This window comes from Lycium ferocissimum, chromosome 11 (genome assembly GCF_029784015.1).
Source record: "Lycium ferocissimum isolate CSIRO_LF1 chromosome 11, AGI_CSIRO_Lferr_CH_V1, whole genome shotgun sequence".
NCBI classification, from domain to species: domain Eukaryota; kingdom Viridiplantae; phylum Streptophyta; class Magnoliopsida; order Solanales; family Solanaceae; genus Lycium; species Lycium ferocissimum.
In genome coordinates, this window is record NC_081352.1 from 51,731,007 (window position 1) to 51,745,592 (window position 14,586).

Below are 14,586 nucleotides of genomic sequence, written 5' to 3' on the forward strand. Positions count from 1 at the left end.
ACTTTTAGATTATGATCATTTATATTATGACTTATTAATTAGCAATATTTGCTTTATGCAATTTCATTTTATTTATTTTTTAGTTGAATATTTTAGTACAATGTCATCACTCATGTCATATTTTGTGTTAGTTTTTTAGAAAATACACAGCTAATAGTTGTATCTTACTAAACTAAAAAAAAATACTTGAAGCACAAGTTATATATTTTGTATAAAGATTTTACCAAAAAGGCCCGAAAAATCCGAGGTTGAAAACCCCGATTTTTATTGATTTGGTTTGATCTGGTTTATAGATTTAAAACCCAACACAATTAGTTTGATTTGATATTTGGAATACTCGATCCATGTACACCCCTAATTGAGATCTTTGTAATCTTCAAGAAAAATTAATACTAAGAGTAAAATGCGAAAAGGATAATGAATTTTATCTTGAACTTCTAAAATAATAAATAATTTGAGACAACTATTTTTAGAAAGCATAATTTGAGATAGAGGGAGTAGTACTGTAAGTAGAATCCAACAAATAACTTTTTCTTCTTCGCAACCATTCCGGTCTATAATAGAAGATAGTGAGATATTCTTGTTCTATCTCCTTTTCTCTTTCTCTTAGAGAAGAAAAATGAATTCTTTTTGGGTTCATTATAACCTTTTTCCAAAGAATATTGTTTAAGCCTTCAAGGACTCAGCACTGGTAACATTTCCAAGACTTCCTTAATCACATTTTCTATAAATATTATCGTAAAAATGATATCTTGTCAGCTTATAACTTTTCAACAGGGAAACCTATAACAGGTTTTACATCTGATGCCAAAGATCGAAGCTCGTCGACTTCTTGTTGAGTGAGTCTCCAACCTAATGCACCAGCAAATTCTTTAGCTTGCTCTGCATGTTTGGCTCCTGGAATGGGAACAACATTTTCTTGTGCAATCAACCAATTCAGGACCACCTGTGAAGGGTAACAAGACAACAGCAAATGAGTGCAAAAATATCTTCCATTTAATGAAAATCATTATTTCCCTTAGCCTTTTCTCCTTAAGATTTTTCAAGGACTGACAGCACCAGTTTCTCAGAAAGAAAAAAAAGATTTTCCAGGGACTGCCCAATTAATGACTACCACATTCCACAAGTCATCCCAGAAGGACCTAAAATGTACTGAGTACTGAATGGCTGAAACTCAAAGGTGAACTTGGACTCTTCTAATGATTATATATAACTCTCAAAGACCACAACTTTTGAAAAAGACAAAAAAAAAAAAAAAGGTCTTATTTTGATAAAAGAACTTTATACTAACAAGCGACAAATCCCTAAGGTCTAGCTGGCGCACGATTCGAAATTCGGACCACCCTTCTCCACTTAAATACCACGCTTTTGTCTGTAGCATGGTTCAAACTCATAACATGTGCCTAATCCACGCATCACATGCTGCGCTCTCACTATTGAACGAAAGCCCTGACACCCAGTTAGAAGGGTTAATTTGACGGTCCATTGTCACTTTTACTTTATCTTTTCCTGCTAAAAGACGTTATATTTGGGATGGAGGTGATATTACCAAAGTAACTTACACCTTCTACTATGACTAGCGTTACAGCATACCAAACAAAGCTACACGTGAAGAATTAAGCTAGCCAAAGCATGAGATTTTCCAGAAACAACGAAGACGTACCTGCGTCGAAGTCTTACTGTAGCTTTCTCCTATCTCTTTTATTCTATTTATGAGCGGCTGTAACTGCAATTACACAAAAGTTCTTGAGCCATAAGGAGTTAAATTCTTGATAATCTGTAGGGATATAGTATAAGCCCTTACTTTGGTTAGATATTCAGGGGTATAGAGCTGTCCTCGAGGGCCAGTAGGAGGATTTTCTGGAGTATATTTTCCGGTCAGAGTTCCTGCATAAATTGGGAAATGTAATGAGTTTGGTCCACATAATACCAAGCAAAGTTGACATGAATTTTCTTACTTTTAACTTGAAACAGAAAACAGTTGAGATGCTGAAACATATCATTATCAGCGCCCAATAATAAGTTCTTTGAAGCAAACTGCATAAAATGCTGGTAACATCGTATCGCCCCCCTCCAAAGACACCAAAAAGAGAGCAAATAAGGGACAAACTATTGCTATATCCGCAGCTTCAGCAAACAGACTTAGGTATGCAACTTGGAGAGACATGATTTGTTTGCTGTAATCTAATTAACCGCAGTAAGGACAATCTAGTGCTCCAGTTAGCCTAAATGAAACATGTGTGTAGAAGCAAAGGCAGTAGCTGAACCAGAACTTGGTGTTACTTCATAATACATGAAGCAAGAACCCAGTTGCATTGTAGTATGCTTCAGCAAGTTTTCTACAATGCAGAGCTTCCATTGATGACAATCCAAGTATGATAAGTCCAAGTTCATCGCATTTAATCGGAAAGACAGGTATGACATAAGAGTTATAAAAGACTTCATATACCAATAAGATGACAATCCAAACATGATAAGTCCAAGTTCGTGCATGATCGTTTGGAAAGAACTATTAACTTTGTTGGATAAACTTTGGTGCAAGAATAGTTGCTGTAGAGAGGAATTTTCAGTAAGTTATACTCGTATAGAATAAGTAAACCCTATATACATGTGTGATGACATAAATCATTTATATACCAGGGTGACAAAGGTGCAGGAAACCAGCTTCCAAATTTTTTCATGTACATAAACAGCTTAAAACCTCATTAATATTTATTGCACATCTGGTTCATTGAGGCTGTAAATCGGGTCATTGTACACTCTTCACAACAAAACAGTTTTAAACCCAGAATTAACAAATAATAGGCAAATTAATTGCACAATCAAGGAGCTCCAAAGAGAAAAAAGATGAGGGTTTACCTTGAGCAAGGGGTGAATATGCAATCAATGTGACTCCCAGTTCATCACAGGCAGCCTTTACACCATTTTGCTCTGGCAACCTGTATATCAGACTATAATTCACTTGATTTGAAGCTAGCGGGATACCTCTCTTCTTCAGCTGCTCGTATGCATTGCGAAGACGCTTTTCTGAAGCAAGAACTACTTCCATCAACCAAATATTGTATGTAGCACACAACTTTTTTATTCTTTTATTTTTTTGGAAAAAGGGGAGATCCTTGGTTAATTCGACAGAGTCATATTCTCATAACACCCTTAATAAGAAAAACGTTCTGAAATTTATTGGGCGGGGAGAGAAGTAAATGTACCACTATAGTTAGATACTCCCACAGCTTTTACAAGGCCCTGCTCCACTGCATCTCCTAAACCGTCAATATAACCTGGAAAAAGATTTTCTTATAGACTAAGCTTTGTCTATGATACATGTGAATTATAAACTAAATCGTTGTTAACAACAAGGGCATTAGTCACGACAAACCTTCATTTCCCCATATTCCTGGCCTGAGAATTAGACAATAAGCTTTTATCAGCAATTGATTGTTTACTTAAGAGAACTACAGAAAATTATCCAAAAGGAGAGCGCTCAAGAAGCCTACCAGTGAAGTTGATAAAGATCAACTGAAGAAAGTTCCAGACGTGCAAGAGAATCTTTTAGGGCCGCTAGGACACTTTGACGGCCAAGCCTCCATGGTAATGCAGCAAATTTAGTTGCAACAGCAACCTCCACCTCTGGATCACGTTCTTTTCTTTCCTTGATGAATCTGAAACACAACAGTAACTTATATTGGAGAAACAACAAATGTGAAGAACATACAAATTGATATTCTTTTGTCCACAAGTTAAAATAATGAAGATTTAGAAGAATCCCAAGCTCACCTTCCTAGTAGTGTCTCAGAATTTATCGCACCAAATGAGAACTGCAAGTAGAGGAAATAGTGGTTTTTCTCGTGATTGTCTACTTTTCTGTACAATTTAGCAGACTAAGAGAATTGCCAAAATAACAACCAGTCCTCACCTTTGAACCATAAACCTCAGCAGTATCAATGAATGTTAATCCACAATCAATGCTGGCATCAAAAGCAGCCTTTGCAGCCTTCAACTTCCTATCTGTCATCGTATCCGTATAAAATAGAGTTAAACATATTGGTTCTATAGTGGAGAAGCTGAACAAGCTACGTATCAACCCAACCAAAATAACTAAGCCGGGAAAAACAAAAGAGTGGATGACACTTCAGATGCTACTAGTAATTACCATAAGATCTTCAACAAAAAAAATGGAAATGTTACATCCTGTTTGGTTCCATGGTATGTCCAGTTTTTCATTTTCTTCTATTAAGAAAATGCAAAACCCTGGCTCATATTCTTTTATGTTTTAAGTTGGACAAAGTTGGAAAGCTCCAAAGTAATATAAGGTTTTCCCTTGTTAAGAGAACTAGGCAAGTACTGCATGAATAAATGAGATTGAGCCTCATTTCTAACAAGTATTGACTAAATTGAGCGACAGTTCTTCAATCCTTAGCTCTCCATATCTTCATCCTCCAACCACCATAGGTAGCAGGAACCCATCGTTAAGCCCTTCTCATTTCATAGCTTACAGCAAGTGCCCTTACACATGCTTAGATTTTAGGTGTTTATATATATGAGAATTTTCTGTTCTCCAAACTAGATAATTTTTCACTGAGGAAGCTGGAACGGTAAATTTTCTACAAATTGAAAGGAAAAGAATCAATTTCAGTGATTGCTTTGAAAGAAGAGAATAACAAGAACAGCGGTCGTAAAGTAGAGCTTACTTGATTATTTTCCTAAACCTTTTCTATTTTATTTTTTGGTTTAAGGCTGCTCACCGGCACTGGCTCTAAGGATCTGACCAGAGCCAAACTTGGATTTGAAAAGTTGAAAGTAAAAAAAACTTTCCCTTGTTAGCTAGAATACAAGTTTAGTCATTTTTCTTAGTAAAGGCAGCCTAAGCCAAAAAAAGCTTTCCAAGAAACTTTCTACACAAAGAGCCCCAAGGCCTTGATCTAGTGGAAAGAGCGCTGCGCGTGACGTATGATTACGCACACGTCACGAGTTAGAACCCTAGTGTGGACAATAGTATGGTACTCAAATGGGAAGGATAGAGGGGTGGCCTTATTATCCACAGAGTCTCAAAGTCGTGCACCATAAGGCCTCAGGGATTTCTCGGTTATAATAAATAAAAATAAAAACTTGGATGAATGAAGAGGGTGACAAACTGGTTGCAACTTACTTAATGAGAAAAGGAAAGACAAATCTGATACTTGAATTAGTTAATCATCTGATGTTAAGGGAAATGGTAGGCTCCATGCCAGGAGGGAAGAAGACATTCTAATAGAACGGAACATGTCACAAGGGATGACTGGAGTGTCTGTGTTACATTAAATGCAGGAAACTGTAGAAGAGTCAAAAGCAAAAGTGTAATTTGGGTCATCAGGACACCCTTCAAAGACTACGTCAATAAGATAGGGATCCAAAATATGCTTCAATGAAAGTTATTTTTGCTGAAACAACTAATATTCTACTTATAGAACTGCTTCTTAGACGTTAATGTAGCCTAAAATAACCTCTTTTGTTTCTAACACGTTTATACCTGTTATAGCAATTGCAACTTCAATATCTACATTGAGGAAAAACAATGATGATGATATTGTCATAAGCTAGAGGACAAAATAACTATAAATTTCCTGAATATATGCAACGAATTAGAATGGAAAAAGAATATCTAACAGTGGCGGTAATTCCAGCAGCAACAGTAACTAATAGCAATATATTTTCCCAAAGGAAACGTAAGTAGGAATGTGCTGGTACATAAGAGATGGCATATTTTTTCTGCTTTGCGGGATTCCCGGTCCATAAGTGCAATGACAGTTCAATTTTTTCTGTTTTGCAGAATATTCCCAACTCTAATTTCTTGGGCATTCTTTACTATGCAAGAGAAATCCTCTAGGGCACCACGTTCTAGAAGTCCAAGCTATGTGATTGAGTAAATACATTTATATCTGTTGCAGGTCAAGGTCTCCTCCTTTGTACCCTTCAAATGCAGATACATATTCTTCATTGATATATCTTTTGTGAAGCCCCACTTTTCATCCTAAACATGGGATTCTCTTGGTTCGACCAAACAACCGATTTCCCTTTCAAACTCTCAGTTGCTTTTATGAAATGCTAGCCTCAGGTAATGTTATCATGAAAATCACATTCAGCTGAGGGAACCAACAGATCAAGAATACTTTTGTTCTCACTACCGTTAACGTTGCCCTTTAGTGTATGACAATCATGTGCTGGTGAACGCCTGAACGGTACACAAAGGTGCCTTTAGGCCTCAATCAAATTTCCCTTCTTTTTTTTTCTTTTTTTTTTTTCGGAACAAAAGTCACAAATCACAACAAATTAGAGCATTCCCTTCAAGCTACGTTCAATATCCAGCTTTCTATGTACCTATTATCTCTTAGATTTCCAGAATGAATATCCTAGTAAATCCCTGACTTATAAAAAGTTAAAGTAAACAAACAATACTAAGAGTAAGGAAAAAAGGGACATAATATCAAATGTAGTACTTGAGTGACGGTTCCTCCTAACTAACTTTGGCTTAAACCGTGTACAGTCAGACCTCTCTATAACAAAGATCCACATATAACAGCATCCCTCTACTCTACAACAGCTAAGTTTTTTCGGAACCGATTTTTTATGTTATATTTTACTTCTCTATAATAGCATTTCACCTATAACAAAGAACAACCAACTTTATAACAAGCGCTCTTTTGTAAAATTACCCCCCATCTACCAGCTATCTTCTTTTTTTGGTAATATAATAATTAACCATCTTTATAAAAATAGAATATCTATGGTTACCGATAACAACTGTAGAGATTTTGGCCAAATATTTAATCATTTAATACACTATTTATGACAAAAAATATCATATGAATATATATATTTTCATCATTAAAAGATTTTCCTTGGTTATACAAATGTGATTAAACTTAGAATTTGGCAATTAGAAATGAAAAATTAAGTTTTATGCAACAATTTTGCCTATAACAGCGAAATATTATTTAAATGTCAATGTTGTTATAGGTGTATAATAGCAATTCTCTATAACAGCCAAAAAATTTCGGACCCAACGATGCTGTTATAGAGAGGATTGACTGTATATGTGTTAAAAAATTAATCAAATAAGCTATGTTGTCCGGACTCTCCAAAAATGTTGCTGGGTGCGTGTCGGATCCTTCAAAAGTAGTGTATTTTTGAAGGATCCGACACGGGTGCGGCAGCACTTTTGAAGAGTCCGAGCAACATAGCAAATAAGTGCAACGGATAGAATTTCGAACCGAATGTTGCGGTAGAATTCAACTCAAATCCATAATGTTCAGATCCTAGATTGCATAATATCAAACTTGAATATGATTTTAAGAGGACTAAAAAGGAACCGAGTAGAAATCATTTTGCAAACCCACAAATGTAATCAGGATTTAGGAAAACCAATAAGCAATATGATTGACCAAAACTGTAGTTTTCTATAGTACCCCAAAGAAAATGCTAATAATGAGAGAGTCACAATTACCAAATCTTAACAAACTTTATCTAATTTTAACTAACATTAACTTACCATCCCATTCAAAGTTGTTCCAGTAGCTGGTATCACCCCAAGACCAAGCTCCAATTCCAAGCTTTGTAACTTTCAAATCAGAACCACCAAGCTTCACCTTATCTACTTCTTTGTTTACTGTAACGCTGCTCTCAGAAGCTACTGCTCTGATTTTCTGAACTCTCCTCTGGCTTAAAGAACACAAACATGCACTACTAAAATGCAAAGCCATTTTCTATTAGGTGTTATAAAAGTGAGAATAAACTTTCAAGAATTCGAAAAGACTTTATTTTTGCAGGGAAAGAGTGAGAACCTGAATGATTATCTCGTCGGCTTTTCAAGAACTTGTAAGTTTGATGACGCAAGAGTAATGGCTTTTGTTTGTACACGTGTTTTTTCCTCGTATGGTTATGGCTAATTGGCTTCTAAATCTTCCCACTCCCTCCACAAGAAAATGCAAATCAAAATACTCCCACTCCGCCACACCCAAAAGAATAATTTTAAAAATAAAAATATAATAATGGTACTGATGACAATTATTTAGAGCCCGTTTGGCTTAGCTTATAAGTCATGTTCGTTTTCAACTTTTTGAAATGTTTGGGTGGCGTTTTAATTACAAGCCTATTTTCGCTTTAAAATACGCCAAAAAAATAATAATTATTTCGACTTAAATTTTAAAAATATGGGCAAAAAACATATATGTACATGGTAAAGAGCAGACATTATGTTCTACGACGATATTTTTCAGTTTACAAAATATATCAATAAACTTCATATAAAATCTATACGAATTAGGTAAATTAAAAAGAAGCAAATAAAACACATTAAATAAGGTACGGAAATCCTTTTACTTATTTTATCCAATTTTCTCTCTCCAGTCAAAATTTAGACATATAGTTCTCTTATTTTCTCCAACTTTTGCTTCCTTATTTCATCCACGTTTCTCTCCCCATTCAAAATTAAGAGATATTATTACCTAATTTTCTCCAACTTTACTCAAAAAGTCCATTATAATCGGTATTTTTTATATACAAAGCTCATACACCAAAAAACATATATGTATAATTTTCGTATGCAATATGTATAACTGTATAGATTCTTATAATTTTTATATATGAAATATGTATAAATATTGTATGTGTATTTTGATTATTATAAAATACATATAAATTGTATAAAATCTAATCAAAGTATGTATAAATTTTGAGAAAAATATGTATAATAAAATTGTAATTGATACAAACCAGATTCCATATAAAGTTCATACACCAGAAAATAGTATTAATTTTTGTATGCAATATGTATAAATGTATAAATTCGTTATAATTTCTACGTATGAAATATGTATAAAAGTTATATGTATATTGTGATTATGATAAAGTACATATAAATTGTATAAAATTTGATCAAAGTATGTATAGATTATGAGAAAGTATATATGTATAATAAGTTTTCTGATTGGTACAAACCAAATTCCATCCACATTTCATACACATATCGCCAACATTTTTAAGACTAATTGATATCGAATTTGTTCGCATTTCATACACATTGTGCCGCATATATTTAAGAATGACATATAGCAGACTCCATACACATTTCATACATATATTAGTTTTCAACATTTTCTAAAACTATAGTTTATATAGTTTATACAAATTTTCAAAACACACAATGATCATATATATCTCAAAACGATACAAATCAATTTTATATACAATTAATACACAAGTTAGAAATCAAAAATACTTTGTAATATTGGTTTGAAAATTTATACTATGAGAAAAGATGGATTTTAGGTATGAAAATGGTGTCTATCATGAAGGGGGAGAGAGAGGGAGAGAAATATTTTTAAAAGGAAGAAGAAGTTGAATGGTAACTATCCTAGAATTAAGTCCACATTTAAAATCAGATTTTCTTCCTTAAAAAAAGCCTAAAATTGTGGGTATCTCATTAAGCTCAAATTTGGTATACTTTGTAATTTTATTGGTATGTTTTGTAAATAAGGAAAAATATCGTTATGTTCCGTAATATAAAGTTTTAAATAGGTATTATTAGGTCATTTTCTCTATAACTATAAGCTGCTTTTTTAAGCCCAACCAAACAGGCTCTTAGAAACTTAAAAGGCAAAGGATGGGTGAAAACAAGAGTTCAATTATTAGCTTCTTCGGCCAAGTTTTCTAAAATAAGCTTAGTAGGCTTTTGGACATGCAATTTGAAATCATAGAATGAAATTAGCGTTTGGACATGCATTTCATCTCATAATTTCAAATCATGGTTTGAAATTCCAAATCATCCAAAAAGGCATGATTTAGGGTTTTAAAATTTTTAAATATAAAACTTGACCCATAAGTTGGTAGATATTGTTAGCAATTACTCACACCAACCTTTTACCAACCTTTATTTATGTCTACCATGTGAGAGGATTATATTAAAGAGTAGTTATATTACTATTCATGTTAATTTTTTTTTTTATTATTAAACTAAAGTTTGATCAATTGATGTTGTTTTTTTAGAAAGACATTCTAGTAGCATATTAATTTTGTAATGAACTATGACTTGCTCATTTGGCAATATTTTATAAGAATTGAGAATATTTTGATAGTTTTCACAACTTGTAAGGTTTTTATGTTTATAAGAAAAAATACAACTTAAAAAATCTAAATTGCATGTCCAAACATGGTTTCAAATCATGGTTTCATCTCATGGTTTTCAAACCATGTCCAAATGGCTCCTTAGTTTGTATTTGGCTAAATTTGGACATGGTTTGAAACCATATTTTGAAATCATGAGATGAAATCATGGATTGAAACCATGTTTGGACATGCAATTTGAATTTCTTAAGTTGTATTTTTTCTTATAGACATAAAAACCCCCACAAGTTTTGAAAACTATCAAAATATTCTCAATTCTTATACAATTTTACCAAATGAGCAAGTCATAGTTCATACCAAAATTAATACGCTATTAGAAGGCCTTTCTAAAAAATACAACATCAATTGATCAAACTTTAGTTCAATAAAAAAGAAAATTTAACATAAATAGTAATGTAACTACTCTTTAATATAATCCTCCCACATAGTAGATAAATAAAGGTTGGTAGAATGGTCAAGGAGTAATTGTTAAAAATATCTACCAACTATGGGTCTTTTTTTTTACAAAATATAAACTTATGGGTCAAGTTTTAAAAGAGCATTATGGTTGCCAATCAAGATATCTTTCTTCTCATGGACGTTTACTTGGATCATACGTGTACAACGCGTTTTCCAACTAAACGTTTGATGTTCCTTTCTGAGTTAAGCCAAAGGTTTTCCCCGTTCCCTATTTAGGACTGGACAACTTTTAGGTTATTACGCCTCTTGGGACCACAATAAATAAGTGGGAAGTCAACTGTTGCTCTAAAAAGTGTCTTGATACCACCTAAACCAAATGAAGGTAAGATTCCAAGAAAAATTTAAAACTACGATTCAAACCCCAAATCATACCTTTTTAGATGATTTGGGGTTTGAAACCATGAGATGAGATGCATGTCCAAACGTTGATTTCATCTCATGGTTTCAAATTGCATATCCAAACGCCTACTTAGTTTGTATTTGACTAATTAATTTCAAAAACACTACTATTGTTTGACCAAATTTTTAAAAAGTGCTTCTAAACGGATTTTTTCAAAAGTACCTTTCAGGAAAAACTACCATTTTTTAGCTTATCAAAAAACAGCTTTGGCTTCTACTCAAATTATATTTTCTTCTCCTAAAAGCTTAGTTAAATACTTCAACTTTAAAAAAAAAAAAAAATACTTCTCTTTTAAGAAAAAAAACACATTTTTGGTCTTGGAGAAACTTGGCCAAACAAGTGAAGATTATGTATCAAGTTATTTTGCTTTATTTTAGAACAAAAAAATCATATAGTTACTGAAAATAGAGCAACAAAATTTTATTATTTTATAACAGAAAAATTATTTTATTTAAATACTCTAAGCCAGAAAGTGTATTTTTTGGTAACAATTTAATAACGTGTCACACAAAGGTTTGAAATAAAATAAAATTTCTACTATAATGAAGAGTGGGTTGGATCATCGTCCACCCACTCTTCTAATATAGTTAAAAATAAAAAATAAAAGTTAAAGTGGGGCCCACTCTTTTACAATAGTAGAAAAAAATTAAGGTAGGGTCCACGTGAACACTTAGGAGACAATTGCAAAAAAAAAAAAAAATAAGATGGGGTCCACGTGAAGAAGTAGGAGGCAATTGCAAAAAAAAAAAAAAGTTAAATAATGATAATAAGTTCCGTAAAATAAAGGTACGCTGTATAAAAAATTTGTTGGTAAATTCATGAAAAAATAACTAACGATTTAAATTGAACACAAAAATCGCATAAGTTTAGACACATACGTCTCACACAAATAATGAGGAATAACATCAAGAAGACGAAATATAAACGGTCAAGAAACGTATACACATATTTTCTTAAAATGATGAAGTTCGTCCATACTTAAAAATTTAAGACTACAACAGATGCTAACACATGAAAGCGTTTAAAATTGTTGTTGAGTAGAAAAGAGATGATGACATGAAACTCAGAGAAGTTCGTATTTCAAATCTTTCAATCGGGAGAACCAAAAAACCAGAAAGTCATATACGGGAGAAGTGACTACGTAAAATAATTTATTAATATTTTCAATTAATTGAATTATAATACTTTTTATAATAAAAATTCCATAATTATATTACTAAAAGGTACTCTCTCTGTCTTAATTTATGTGACATAGTTTGAGTAGGCACGAAGTTTAAAAAAGAAAGGATAGATCTTTGAAACTTGTGATCTAAAATAACTCATAGATATTTGTGTGGATTTAAATCATTTCATTAAAGGTAAAAGGGGAAGTTTCAAGTTAAATGGTTTTTAAACATAAAAATATAATTTGTACTCGCTGCTTCACGAATTGTACTCGCTGTCATACAAGTCATAGAAGTCTCCTTGTACTCGCTGCTTCACGAATTGTACCCGCATTAAATTCTTGTACCATGAGCTATATAATTTGTACACTTTATCTAACTATTTTTATATCCCATGTAGACATGTGTCATAGTATTTAATATTTATTTCTTTCTCATGTATAGACGTATGCACTTTAAATTTAATTCTCCGACACATTTATTTCCTCCGTGCACTTTTATTTGTTCACTTTTGAATGCAATTCAATTTTAATTCTCCTACACAAATTTAGTTCCTCTGTACACTTTAATTTGTTCATTTTTTACTTTTCACATTCTTTGACAATTAATAAATCTTACGTGGATATATGCCATAATACTCTCACGTGGATATATTCCATAGTACTGAATATTTATTCTCTTTTCATGTATACACGTGTGCACTTCGATTTTAATTCTCCGACACCTATTTATTTCTTCCGTGCACTTTTACTTGTCCATTTTTTACTTTTCACGTTATTTAAGAATTAATAAATGAAGTACTCCTTCCGTCCCATATTACTTGGCCACATTACTAAAAATATATGTCCAAATTACTTATTCATTTACAAAATCAAGATAAAATTAATTAAATCATTTCCATCTTACCCTCTCCGTCCCACATTACTCGGCCACATTACTAAAAATATATGTCGAAATTACTTGTTCATTTACAAAACAAAGATAAAATTTATTAAATCTTTCTCATCTTACCCTTAGTAATAAATATTTTTGAAAATAGTCAATTTTGATTAAAATGTATTTATTGAAGATAGATCGGGGCAAGATAATAAAATATATCTTTTATTTATATTTTTTTTAAAGGGCGTGTAAAAGGAAAAGTGACAAGTAATATGGGACAGAGGGAATATATATTTTACCATAATATTCATATTTATTGGTGTAAGTCTCAATAGCTTTGGAAAATGATTTGAAAATGAGTAATTAATATGAAGGGTAAAATTAATAATAAGAACAAAAATTTCTTTCTCTGAATATGTTAACGTGGACAAGCAAAAGTGAACGGAGGGAGTGATTTTTATCCCCGTTTTCCTTCTTTGTCAATACGAGCAATGCAAATTTGTACCAAAAGTTATATATATTGAACACTTTAACTGTCACGACCCAACCCCGTAGGCCGTGACTAGTGTTCCCAAATTGACACTCGTGACATACCTATTAACTATAATCAAGATACGAATAACTCATACATATACAAAGGTCGACGTCATCTCAAAATCAAGTTACATATATACATATTTACCGCACGTGTAAGCCCAAGTGGCCGTCATAATACATAACATCCCAAAAACATATATACACGCAAACAAGTGTCGCCATCGAACGGGATGCCCAAAGCATAATCACATGTACATAACCGAACAAGAACTATTCACAACCCACACATATGTCTACTGCACTTAAGAGTAACAACAAATCATATTTATGGACTGTGGCCCCGCCGTACCCCCGAATAGACATATACATATATAAAGAAAGTGTTCAGACCAAAATATAGGTTTCTAACGGAGCGTCCAAGATAGCCGAATGGAAATCCTAAGTCATGGATCACCAAAACGAGTATCCAGACCATGCGTACGAAACGCAGCCTTCGAAGCGGGTCCGTACGAAATATTGTGACCGAGTATATAAAGCATGAAATGAAAACTAGTCATAACCGAAGTAAGGGGAGTACGAAAAGTTATAGCATAATGACCAAATAATACCAAAATGCTCGCATTTGAAATACAAATCATGCATAAGAAATACGTAAAACAAGTATAATAGCCGAATGCTAAAATGCTTACTTCGAAATACAAATCAAGTATATTAATAGCGGGAAAGATATCCTACCATTATAGGACTCGCGAAAGGTCGCCACCTTCATTGCGCCACAACACATCATAACGCCATAACACACATCATATCGCTATACATCATAACGCCTACATACATATATAACGTGTCCCGTCCCTCAAGCGAGGGACTGTGAACAATGAAATGAGTCGCGCACGAATACGTGTTCCTATCAAACGATAGTCATGTTAAATCCGTTCTAAATGCCATTAGGACCACGTTAAAGAGAGTCTTAGAGATCGTAGACATGTA

General features: G+C 33.0%; 1 protein-coding gene across 1 annotated transcript; it reads right to left on the bottom strand.

Moving 5' to 3' along the window:
• Nucleotides 1-510: 510 nt before the first annotated feature.
• LOC132036799 (uncharacterized oxidoreductase At1g06690, chloroplastic) lies at nt 511-7,905 on the bottom strand. Its single transcript, XM_059427188.1, has 10 exons — nt 7,526-7,905; nt 3,914-4,005; nt 3,775-3,815; nt 3,495-3,659; nt 3,377-3,399; nt 3,207-3,278; nt 2,860-3,027; nt 1,805-1,887; nt 1,664-1,726; nt 511-946 (listed from the first exon to the last, which is right to left on the bottom strand). The coding sequence occupies exons 1-10, from the start codon at nt 7,734-7,736 to the stop codon at nt 761-763; spliced, it is 1,104 nt and encodes a 367-aa protein (XP_059283171.1). The 5' UTR covers nt 7,737-7,905; the 3' UTR covers nt 511-760.
• Nucleotides 7,906-14,586: the final 6,681 nt, after the last annotated feature.